The sequence below is a fragment of the Pseudophryne corroboree genome, chromosome 6 (assembly GCF_028390025.1).
Source record: "Pseudophryne corroboree isolate aPseCor3 chromosome 6, aPseCor3.hap2, whole genome shotgun sequence".
In the NCBI taxonomy this organism is placed as follows: Eukaryota; Metazoa; Chordata; class Amphibia; order Anura; family Myobatrachidae; genus Pseudophryne; species Pseudophryne corroboree.
This window is the reverse complement of record NC_086449.1, coordinates 619,711,718-619,724,926: the sequence shown is the minus strand read 5'-3', so window position 1 is coordinate 619,724,926 and position 13,209 is coordinate 619,711,718. Positions and strand designations below refer to the sequence as shown.

The 13,209-nt window shown below is 48.3% G+C and overlaps 1 protein-coding gene across 1 annotated transcript in view; it reads right to left on the bottom strand.

Moving 5' to 3' along the window:
• Window positions 1–12,702, bottom strand: part of AFAP1L1 (actin filament associated protein 1 like 1) — a 160,225-nt gene extending 147,523 nt beyond the window's left edge. Inside the window, exon 1 of the mRNA XM_063928086.1 lies at window positions 12,573–12,702. Coding sequence (XP_063784156.1) covers window positions 12,573–12,588 — 16 coding nt within the window. The 5' untranslated portion in view covers window positions 12,589–12,702. The remainder of the gene's footprint in view (window positions 1–12,572) is intronic.
• Between the last annotated feature and the right edge of the window lie 507 nt (window positions 12,703–13,209).

The following is a 13,209-nucleotide window of genomic DNA, read 5'->3' as shown; positions in this document are numbered from 1 at the left end:
TTATCAGGAGATCGTCCAAGTACGGGATAATAAAAACTTCCTTCTTGCGAAGGAGTATCGTCACTTCGGCCATTACCTAGGTAAAGACCTTCGGTGCCGTGGACAACTCCAACGGCCGCGTCTGGAACTGATAGTGACAGTCCTGTACCACATATCTGAGGTACTCCTGGTGAGGGGGTAAATGGGGACATGCAGGTACGCATCCTTGATGTCCAGGGAGACCCTGTAATCCCCCTCGTCCAGGCTCGTAATAACCGCCCTGAGCGATTCCATCTTGAACTGGAATCTTCTGATATAAAAGTTCAAGTATTTTAATTTCAAGATGGGTCTCACCGAACCGTTTCGGTACCACAACCACTGTGGAATAGTAACCCCTTCCTTGCTGAAGGAGGGGTACCTTGACAATCACTTGTTGTGATTATAGTGTTGAATATCCACCAACACCGTCTCCCTGGCAGAGGGAGGTGCCGGTAAGGCAGATTTTAGGAAACGGCGGGGGGAAGAACGTCTCGAACTCCAGCCTGTACCCCTGAGATCCTGCTTGAAGGACCCAGGGATCCATGTGAGAGAGCCCACTGTCCGCTGAAATATCTGAGACGGGCCCCCACCGTACCCGGGTCCGCCTGAGCAGCCCCAGCACCATGCTGTGGACCTACCGGACGCAGGGAGGACTTCTGCTCTTGGGAACTAGCTGTGTGTTGCAGCTTTTTCCTCTACCTTTGCCTCTCGGCAGAAAGGATGAGCCTCTAGCCCTCTTGCTTTTCTGGGGCGAAAGGACTGTACTTTATGATACGGTGCTTTCTTTTGTTGTGGGGTAGCCTGTGGCAAAAAAAATCGATTTCCCAGCAGTAGCTGTGGAAACGAGGTCTGAAAAACTATCCCCAAACAGTTTTACCCCCTTATAGGGCAACTTCCATGTGCCGATTCGAGTCGGCATCGCCTGACCATTGTCAAGTCCATAACCCCCGTCTGGCGGCAATGGAACTAGCACTTATTTTTGATGCCAGCCGGCAAATATCCCTCTGTGCATCACGTATGTATAAGACCACGTCTTTTATATGCTCTATTTTCAGCAAAATATTGTCCCTATCCATAGTTATTTTCCGACAGGGAATCTGACCACGCAGCGGGAGCACTGCACATCCATGCCGAAGCAACGGCTGGTCGCAATATAATGCCCTAGTGTGTGACCATATCTTATAGGGTAACCTCCTGCTTTCTATCAGCAGGTTCCTTCAGGGCGGCCGTATCCGGAGACGGTAGTGCCACCTTTTCTGATAAGCGTGTAAGCGCTGTATCTACCCTATGGGGTGTTTCCCCGCGTGACCTATCCTCTGGCGGGAAAGGGTACGCTGCCAATAACCGTTGTAGAAATGATCAATTTCTTACCGGGGGAAGACCACTCTTCCTCACACACCTCATTTAATTTCTCAGATGCAGGAAAAACTACTAATAGTTTTCTCTCACCAAACACAATACCCTTTTATGTGGTACCTGGGGTATAATCATAAATGTGTAATACATTTTTCATTGCCTCAATCCTGTAACGGGTGGACCTATTTGGAGGGTACACCAGTCTCATCGATGTCGACACTGGAGTCAGTATCCGTGTCGACATCTGTGTCTGTTATCTGAGGTAGCGGGCGCTTTTAAAGCCCCCCATGACATTTGAGACGCTGGAACAGGCACAAGCTGAGTAGCCGGCTGTTCCGTGTCGACGACCTTTTATGTAAGGAGTTGACACTTTCACGTAATCCTTCCATAAATTCAACCACCCCGGTGTCGACCCCGCAGGGGGTGACAACATATTTACAGGCATTCGCTCCGCCTCCACCTCATTATCCTCCACATACCTGTCGACACAGCCGTACCGACACACAGCACACACACAGGGAATGCTCTGATAAAGGACAGGACCCCACAAAGCCCTTTGGGGAGACAGAGGGAGAGTATGCCAGCACACACCAGGGCGCTATATATCACAGGGATAGCACCTATAAAAAAGTGTTTTCCCTTATAGCTGCATATATTTGTATACTGCGCCTAAATTGTGCCCCCCCCCTCTCTTTTTAACCCTTTCTGTAGTGTATTAACTGCAGGGGAGAGCCAGGGAGCTTCCCTCCAACGGAGCTGTGAGGGAAAATGGCGCCAGTGTGCTGAGGAGATAGGCTCCGCCCCCTTCTCGGCGGACTTTTCTCCCGCTTTTTTCTGGAATCTGGCAGGGGTTAATATACATCCATATAGCCCTGGGGGTTATATGTGATGTATTTTTGCCAGCCAAGGTGTTTATATTGCTGCTCAGGGCGCCCCCCCCCCCCCAGCGCCCTGCACCCATCAGTGACCGGAGTGTGTGGTGTGCATGAGGAGCAATGGCGCACAGCTGCAGTGCTGTGCGCTACCTTGGTGAAGACTGATGTCTTCTGCCGCCAATTTTCCGGACCTCTTCTTGCTTCTGGCTCTGTAAGGGGGCCGGCGGCGCGGCTCTGGGACCGGACTCCGAGGCTGGGCCTGTGTTCGGTCCCTCTGGAGCTAATGGTGTCCAGTAGCCTAAGAAGCCCAAGCTGGCTGCAAGCAGGCAGGTTCGCTTCTTCTCCCCTTAGTCCCTCGATGCAGTGAGCCTGTTGCCAGCAGGTCTCACTGAAAATAAAAAACCTAAAACTAACTTTTTCTAAGAAGCTCAGGAGAGCCCCCTAGATTGCACCCAGCTCGGTCGGGCACAAAAATCTAACTGAGGCTTGGAGGAGGGTCATAGGGGGAGGAGCCAGTGCACACCAGGTAGTCCTAAAGCTTTCTTTTTGTGCCCAGTCTCCTGCGGAGCCGCTATTCCCCATGGTCCTTACGGAGTTCCCAGCATCCACTAGGACGTCAGAGAAATTGTGTTTATAGGTCATCCTTAGTGTCAGTTAGTGTTGGGGGACAAGAGTTGCTTTTGTTTGTCCACATATTTTATGATTGGCAGCCACAAGCACTGGTTTTGCCTATTACTTGACCATAAATTATTTAAATAGGTCCTGGATCACCCCTGCAAGTGTCCCAAGGCACCCCACACAATTTGAGAACCACTGACACAGCCCTTAACTATTCTATCCCTTTCCGTTTAAAGTCATTTTAGAGAAGGTATATACAGGTTGAGTATCCTATATCCAAATATTCCGAAATACGGAATATTCCGAAATACGGACTTTTTTTGAGTGAGATAGTGAAACCTTTGTTTTTTGATGGCTCAATGTACACAAACTTTGTTTAATACACACAATTATTAAAAATATTGTATTAAATGACCTTCAGGCTGTGTGTATAAGGTGTATAAGAAACATAAATGAATTGTGTGAATGCACACACAATTTGTTTAATGCACAAAGTTACAAAAAATATTGGCTAAAATGACCTTCAGGCTGTGTGTGTATAAGGTGTATATGAAACATAAATGCATTCTGTGCTTAGATTTAGGTAACATCACCATGATATCTCATTATGCTATGCAATTATTCCAAAATACGGAAAAATCCCATATCCAAAATACCTCTGGTCCCAAGCATTTTGGATAAGGGATACTCAACCTGTATTAACATACTGTTTAAACTGCAATTAGAATAATACCAGAACTTGCAAGGTTATTGCTGATTACAAAACGTACCTTTGATTGTTGCCTGTAGAGATCACAGGGTCTGTTCCAGACAACTGAAATCAATTTACCAATGTCTTTAAACATGTCAGTAAATGCCACTGTACCACTATTTTTAGGATCAAAGGAGCTGACATGCTGTGACATTAGTCACTTCGCTCTGTGTCATTCAGAAACTCTGACATAAATATATATATATATATATATATATATATATATATTTATCTATTTCTCGTAGTCCGTAGTGGATGCTGGGGACTCCGTAAGGACCATGGGGATAGACGGGCTCCGCAGGAGACATGGGCACTTTAAGAAAGAATTTGGATTCTGGTGTGCTCAGGCTCCTCCCTCTATGTCCCTCCTCCAGACCTCAGTTAGAGAAACTGTGCCCGGAAGAGCCGACAGTACAAGGAAAGGATTTTGAGAATCCAGGGTAAGACTCATACCAGCCACACCAATCACACCGTATAACTTGTGATAACTTTACCCAGTTAACAGTATGAACAACAACAGAGCATCAGATCAACCCTGATGCAACTATATATAACCCTTATTTAAGCAATAACTATATACAAGCATTGCAGAAGAAGTCCGCACTTGGGATGGGCGCCCAGCATCCACTACAGACTACGAGAAATAGATTTACCGGGAAGTAAAATCTTATTTTCTCTAACGTCCTAGTGGATGCTGGGGACTCCGTAAGGACCATGGGGATTATACCAAAGCTCCCAAACGGGCGGGAGAGTGCACATGACTCTGCAGCACCGAATGAGCAAACACAAGGTCCTCCTCAGCCAGGGTATCAAACTTGTAGAACTTTGCAAAGGTGTTTGAACCTGACCAAGTAGCCGCTCGGCAAAGCTGTAATGCCGAGACCCCTCGGGCAGCCGCCCAAGAAGAGCCCACCTTCCTTGTGGAATGGGCCTTAACTGATTTAGGCAGCGGCAACCCTGCCGCAGAATGAGCCTGCTGAATCGTGTTACAGATCCAGCGAGCAATAGTTTGCTTTGAAGCAGGCGCCCCAAGCTTGTTGGAAGCATACAGATAAACAAAGATTCTGTTTTCCTGACCTTAGCCGTTCTGGCTACATAAACCTTCAAAGCCCTGACCACATACAGTGACTCGGAATCCTCCAAGTCAGTAGTAGCCACAGGCACCACGATAGGTTGGTTTATATGAAAGGATGAAACCACTTTCGGCAGAAATTGTGGGCGGGTCCGCAATTCTGCTCTATCCGCATGGAAAACCAGATAAGGGCTTTTATGTGACAAAGCCGCCAATTCTGACACACGCCTAGCCGAAGCCAAGGCTAATAGCATGACCACCTTCCACGTGAGATATTTCAATTCCACAGTTTTGAGTGGTTCAAACCAGTGTGATTTCAGGAAACTCACCACCACGTTAAGATCCCAAGGTGCCACTGGAGGCACAAAAAGGGGGCTGAATATGCAGCACTCCCTTTACAAACGTCTGAACCTTAATGGAACCCAATTTAAGGCCCAAAGTCACTCCCGCCTGTAGGAAGTGAAGGAAACGGCCCAGCTGGAATTCCTCCGTAGGGGCATTCCTGGCCTCACACCAAGCCACATATTTTCGCCATATACGGTGATAATGTTGAGCTGTCACATCCTTCCTAGCCTTTATCAGCGTAGGAATAACTTCATCCGGAATGCCTTTTTCTGCTAGGATCCGGCGTTCAACCGCCATGCCATCAAACGCAGTCACGGTAAGTCTTGGAACAGACAGGGCCCCTGTTGCAACAAGTCCTGTCTTAGAGGCAGAGGCCACGGGTCCTCTGTGGGCATTTCTTGCAGATCTGGATACCAAGTCCTTCTTGGCCAATCCGGAACAATGAGTATTGTTCTCACTCCTCTTTTTCTTATGATTCTCAGCACCTTGGGTATGAGAGGAAGAGGAGGAAATACATAGACCGACTGGAACACCCACGGTGTCACCAGTGCGTCCACAGCTATCGCCTGAGGGTCCCTTGACCTGGCGCAATATCTCTGTAGCTTTTTGTTGAGGCGGGATGCCATCATGTCCACCTGTGGCAGTTCCCACCGACTTGCAATCTGCGTGAAGACTTCTTGATGAAGTCCCCACTCTCCCGGGTGGAGGTCGTGCCTGCTGAGGAAGTCTGCTTCCCAGTTGTCCACTCCCGAAATTAACACTGCTGACAGTGCGCTTACGTGATTCTCCGCCCAGCGAAGAATTCTGGTGGCTTCTACCATCGCCTCCCTGCTCCTTGTGCCGCCTTGGCGGTTTACATGAGCCACTGCGGTGATGTTGTCTGACTGAATCAGAACCGGTTGGTCGCGAAGCAGGGACTCCGCTTGACGTAGGGCGTTGTATATGGCCCTTAGTTCCAGGATGTTGTTGGAAATTTCTTCCCTGTGTGACTGCCCCCCACCCTCGGAGGCTTGCATCCGTGGTCACCAGGACCCAGTCCTGAATGCCGAATCTGCGACCTTCGAGAAGGTGAGCACTCTGCAGCCACCACAGGAGAGACACCCTGGCCCTGGGGGATAGGGTGATTAACCGATGCATCTGAAGATGTGATCCGGACCACTTGTCCAGTAAGTCCCATTGGAAGGTCCTCGCATGGAACCTGCCGAAGGGAATGGCCTCGTATGAAGCCACCATCCTTCCCAGGACTTGAGTGCAGTGATGCACTGACACCTGTTTTGGTTTTAATAGATTCCTGACCAGTGTAATTAGCTCCTGAGCTCTCTCTATCGGGAGATAAACCCTTTTCTGGTCTGTGTCTAGGATCATGCCTAGGAGAGGCAGATGAGCTGTAGGAACCAACTGCGACTTTGGAATATATAGAATCCAGCCGTGTTGCCGTTACACTTCCAGAGAAAGTGATACGCTGTTCAGCAACTGCTCTCTTGATCTCGCTTTTATGAGGAGATCGTCCAAGTACGTGATAATAGTGACACCTTGCTTCCGCAGGAGCACCATCATTTCCGCCATTACCTTGGTGAATATTCTCGGGCCGTGGAGAGACCAAACGGCAACGTCTGAAATTGGTAATGACAATCCCGTACCGCAATTCTGAGGTACGCCTGATGAGGTGGATAAATGGGGACATGAAGGTATGCATCCTTTATGTCCATAGTCACCATAAAATCTCCCCCTTTCAGGCTTGCAATGACCGCTCTTAGCGATTCCATCTTGAACTTGAACCTTTTCAGGTATATGTTCAGGGATTTTTAATTCAATATGGGTCTGACCGAACCGTCTGGTTTCGGGACTACAACATGGTCGAATAATAACCCCCTGCTTGTTGAGGGAGGGGAACCTTGACCACCACCTGTTGAAGATACAATCTGTGAATTGCAGTTAACACTGTTTTCCTCTCGTGGGGGGAAGCCGGCAGGGCCGTCGGTGAGGGGGCATCTCCTCAAAGTCCAGCTTGTATCCCTGAGACACAATATCTATTGCCCAGGGATCTAACAGGGAGTGAACCCACTTGTGGCTGAACTTAGAAGGCGTGCCCCCACCGGGCCTAGCTCCGCCTGTGGAGCCCCAGCGACATGCGGTGGATTTTGTAGAGGCCGGGGAGGACTTCTGTTCCTGGGAACTAGCTGTGTTGTGCAGCTGGTTTCCTCTGCCCCCGCCTCTGGCAAGAAAGGACGCACCTCGGACTTTCTTATTTCTTTGTTCAAAAGGCTGCATTTGATAATGTCGTGCTTTCCTAGGCTGTGCAGGAATATAAGGCAAAATATCAGAATTACCAGCTATAGCTGTGGAGACCAGGTCCGAGAACCCTTCTCCACACAATCCTCAGCCTTCCATATGCCTCTTAAGTCGGCATCATCTGTCCATTGCATATTCTACTGGACACGTCAAGCAGAAATCGACATAGCTTTGACTCTAGGACCCAATATACTCATGTCTCTTTGGGCATGTTTTATATATATATATATATATATATATATATATATATATCTATCTCTATCTCTATCTCTATAATATATATATATATATATATCTCTTAAGACAGCTTCTTTAATATATATATATATATATATACACACACACATATATATATATATATATATATATATATATTACATACACATACTAGGGTCTCAATCTCTGCTGATAAGGTACCTGTCCACGCTGCCACAGCGCTATAAACCCATGCCGACACAATCGCCGTCTGAGTAGTGTACCAGAATGTGCACGCTATCTGCAGGATCCCTGAGAATAGCTGTTACGTCAGGGCTACCTTTTGGGCAAATATGACACCCTAGGGGAAGATTCCCATCGTATCCTGGCCCTAGTGGGGAAAGGATACTCCCTGAGAATTCTTTGTGGGAAACTGCAGTCTCTTGTCTGGAGATTCCCGCTCTTTTTCATCCTGAGAGGAGGGAAATTTACCTCAGCTTTCTTCCCCTTAAACATGTGTACCCTTGTGTCAGGGACAGATGAGTCATCAGTGATATGCAAATCATCTTTTATTACAATAATCATATATTGAATACTTTTCTGCCATTTTGGCTGTAACTTTGCATTATCGTAGTCGACACTGGAGTCAGACTCCGTGTCGATATCAGTGTCTATTATTTTGGATAGTGAGCATTGAGAGACTCTGAAGGTCTCTGCGACATAGGGACAGACATGGGTAGATTTCCTGTCTGTTCTCTAATCTTTTGTGCAATAAATTCACCTTAGCACTTAATTACACATATCCAAACAGGTGTCGGCGTTGTCAACGGAGACACCCTCTCACACACATATTTGCTCCATCTCCTCCTTAGGGGAGCCTTTTACCTCAGACATGTCGACACACACGTACCGACACACCACACACTCAGGGAATGCACATCTGAAGACAATTCCCCCATAAGGCCCTTTGGAGAGACAGAGAGAGAGTATGCCAGCACACACCCCAGCGCTATTAACCCAGGAATAACACAGTAACTTAATGTTAACCCAGTAGCTGCTGTTTATATTGATTTTTGCGCCTAATTATGTGCCCCCCCTCTCTTTTTACCCTCTTCTACCGTGTAACTGCAGGGGAGAGGCTGGGGAGCTTCCTCTCAGCGGTGCTGTGGAGAAAAAACATGGCGCTGGTGAGTGCTGAGGAAGAAGCCCCGCCCCCTCGACGGCGGGCTTCTGTCCCGCTTTCATGTACAATTTTGTCGGGGGCTCATACATATATACAGTGCCCAACTGTATATATGTCAAATTTTTGCCAAGAGGTCCTAATTGCTGCCCAGGGTGCCCCCCCCCCCCCCCCCCCCTGCGCCTTGCACCCTACAGTGACCGGAGTATGTGGGTGTAGTGTGGGAGCAATGGCGCACAGCTGCAGTGCTGTGCGCTACCTCATGTGAAGACTGGAGTCTTCTGCCGCCGATTTCGAAGTCTTCTTGCTTCTTTCACCCGGCTTCTGTCTTCCGGCTCTGCGAGGGGGACGGCGGCGCGGCTTCGGGATCGGACGACAAAGGGTGAGATCTTGTGTACGATCCCTCTGGAGCTAATGGTGTCCAGTAGCCTAAGAAGCAGGACCTATCTGCAGAGAGTAGGGCTGCTTCTCTCCCCTCAGTCCCACGATGCAGGGAGTCTGTTGCCAGCAGAGCTCCCTGAAAATAAAAAAACCTAACAAAATATTTTCTTATAGCAAGCTCAGGAGAGCCCACTAAGGTGCACCCAGCTCGTCCGGGCACAGATTCAGACTGAGGTCTGGAGCAGGGACATAGAGGGAGGAGCCAGAGCACACCAGAATCCAAATTCTTTCTTAAAGTGCCCATGTCTCCTGCGGAGCCCGTCTATCCCCATGGTCCTTACGGAGTCCCCAGCATCCACTAGGACGTTAGAGAAATATATATATATATATATATATATATATATATATATATATACACACACACACACACACACACACACACACATATATACATTCATGGTAATCAGCAAGTGTGTTATTTGGTTACAATGGACTTTATATCGTTTATCAGTGTTAACAATGAGTCACAGGAGACATCGACCATAGGATCACAGGCATACTGTATGACAGAAATGTATATACTGTACTTCATAACCTAGAAATAGGTCTGGTAGGAATAGTGGACTACCCTTCCTGAATTTCCAGGAGGATCCGGAATTAAGGGGGGGGGGGGGGGGGGGGGGGAAGCCCTCTCCTGCCTGCCAGATTGAGATTCCAGGATGCCAACACTCACCTCAAAGAACACACTGCTCCACCCAGCTGATTATTATGCCAGTGGTGGCACCAAATCACACCCACCTCTTTTATACCCCCTGTAAGACCAGTATGTGAAGTTAGTACAGTAAGTATTGCAGTACATGTTGGGGCAGTGGAACTCTGTGCTAGTGCACTGTATATGTATTGAATGAGATAATACATGACATTTGATCCTCCTGCGCATACATATATACTACTGTACAAACAAAAAAGCTATTTCATTATACACTACCCCCACTGAATGTTACAGGTGATCAGTCTGGCCATACACCTGTACTAATCTTATTGTTTAGCGCACACTGCTCCTTCTACATTGAATGTTACAGCTTGTTCTGTTCCCTTGCATCGTACATGTGTATCCAGAGTACCCTGCATTGTGGAAGTGTGTCCAGAGGTTCCTTCCAGTTGCAGTGGGGTGCACAGACATGGTGTAATATGAGATGAAAGAAAAGAGAGGTCATTCGGATCGTCTGGTAAAGGGCTAACTTAAAGTAGTTGGAGCGTATTTATTTCGAGCAGCAGCACACACCGTATGCGCAACACACAAACCCAGGATTACGCTACAACTACTACAGTATGTCAAGGATAAGCAACCTGATTCACTGCTAACCTTCAAAAGGCTGTACATTATTCAATGGAGAAAACAGAGTTGTAGTAAATGGATCGCGTTCACAGGAGGGAAAGGTGACAAGTGGAATACCCCAGGGATCTGTATTTACTATTTGGACAAGTAATATCTTTGTTGGTGACACTGCAAACGGTATTGAAGGGAAAAAGAAGCAGCTAGTTTTCTGGCTGTCGGGATCCCAGTGGTCAGGATACCGACACTGGAATCCCTTCTGCCAAGGGAATCCTGACGGTCAGAATCCCGACCGGGGCCGGGAAACCCCACTCGGGGGTGGTCAACGACATACCCCCACCCCCACCCCCCGCGAGTGGGAAAAAATTAGTGTGGTTTAATGGCAAAAAAATGCTAAATCTTGCCCATGGGTCTCAAAAAATCCAGAGGCTAAATATATATAAGTAGCAACATCACTGTAATGGAAACCACTGAGGAGGAAAGGGATCTAGGAGTCACTATTTCATGTGATTTGAAGGGGTTGGATTTGGGATCCCAATGTTTAGATTGCTGTCGGGGGGTAGCGAGCGCAACAAAGCCCTTGCGGGCTCGCTGCTTTCATCACGCAACAGGCTTGGTGGCTCGCTACGCTCGGCACAGGTTCTATTCCCATTCTATGGGTGTCATAGACACCCACGAGTGGGAATAGTCTCTGTTAGTCGGCATGCCGACTGTTGGGATCTGAATCAGGCGGGATCCCGGCGTTGGTATAGTGATCGGCAACACAACTACATCCTGATTTAAAGGTAGGTAAGCAATGTAACATAATAGGAGAGAAAGGTAAGTCAGATGCTTGGTTGCATAGGGAGAAGTATCAGTAGCAGAAAAAAAAGCAGTGCTAATGCCACTGTATAGGACTAGGTCATTGGTACAGCCTCATCTAGAATACTGTGTACCACTCTGGAGGCCATACCATACACAAAGTAGGTAAACTAAAATGCCAAAATGGTGCATGGCCTACATCATTGGGGTCGATTCTATTCGGCAACTAATGAATAGCGCCAGGAATTAGCTCCCGACGCTATTCAATTCAGCAACTAGTTACGTCGGCGATGGCCCGTTCTCGCCGACAAAACAGGTTGAATTGTCGGGAGAATGGGCATTCTCCGACTTAACTCCCCGGCGCGAGGCTGATTCCCGACAGAATCAGCCTCGCGCCGGCCGCGAGGCAGCACTTTTGTCGGCTTTCTTCTCTCATCCCCCGGGGATGAGAGAAGAATTCCCGACAATTGCAGGTAATTAGTTGCTGAATTGAATAGCGTCGGGAGCTAATTCCCGGCGCTATTCATTAGTTGCCGAATAGAATCGACCCCATAGAGCGTTGGCAGTCGGGAGGCCCTAACATGAAGGTGGTAGTAGCGTGATGTGAGGAGACCGATAATGTTGTGCCTAGTGGCAGCCTGACACCTAAATTCACCCCTGACCATTTTCCCGGTGATTTGTGCATGTGCAGTAGGAAAGTCCCTGGCAACAAGAGGCGGGTGCCATGTTCCTGGAGACACACGCACGCGCAGTACATTCTGCGCCTGCACACGGATCCACTACTCTCCTAAACCGCCCCTGTCTTGGACAGAGATATGGTGACGTTGCTCCTAACAACCAATCAGTTTGGTCATGTGTCTGGCACAGCCTGTAACATGACAGTCAGGCTGGATACACATCTGGCAGATCTATCTAACAGTTACCAAGTGCAGGCAATGCTACAGATACTGTTAATGTGTAGTCAGCACAAGGTTATTATGCATTCCCCATGGCAACTCATGGAATACCGAGCAACTGCACAGTACGAGCCCTCTCATTTGTAATACATGCTGCTTTTCTCACTACAGTATAATTATATATTACCGGTTTTCTACAGGATAATATTTAAGTTGAGAATTCAGCATAGACCAAGGTCAGGACTTTAGTGGCCAATGTCCTCTTACACAGATAGGCAGGGAACTGGCTTACAGTACATGCACCAGCTCCACATCTCTCTGGAAATTAAGCTATAGAGTGGTTAATACGTTTGCTTAGCTATGCTTTGCGGAACTACAGGTCCCAGCGCACCCTGCAGGCATACAGTATCTGGACAGCAACATGTTGCTTAAGCCTGCTATATACAATGCATTTACCTTTAATCCGCTCCATGCCCTGCTCAGTGCAGCATTCCCAGGTGTGGTCCCGGTGACTGGACGGTCCCAGGGGTCTGTGGTCCCTGTCTGCACCCGGCCAACTTTAGCCCAGCAGTAAGGGATAGTCCGGTGCACGCAGCAGATGCCTGAGCAGTGTCAGTAGTATCTCTCCTCCTGTATCAGCTGCTTATCTGATGATCAGAGTCAGACTGCCTGCACAGAGACCCTCCTCCAGCTCCTGCGTCTAAACATTTCCCCGTAGCTCCTAATTGCTTTTTCTCTAGGCGTTTGATGTGAGCAGCGCTGCCAGGAACCTCACCTCTCTGAAGGTAAGAAGCTGCTGCTGGGCTTAGGTGCTTGCTCCCCAATGTGCTGTCATCTGCCCCTCTGCCCTCAGTGTGTGTCATCTGCCCCTCTGCCCTCAGTGTGCTGCTGCCTGTCACCACCGTTCCTCTCCCTTCCTTACAAGCAACAGAAAAGTTTGAACCACGTAAGTTTTGCTGAGTGCTGTCCCGTGCTCCTCCTCTGCTGTACATCAGAGAACACAGGCCGGGTCCTTCCCCACCCCCTGCACTCACAGCCCCCCACACATTGCTGACAAGCTTTCCCAGGGAGGGTCTGGGATTGGGGAGTGCCC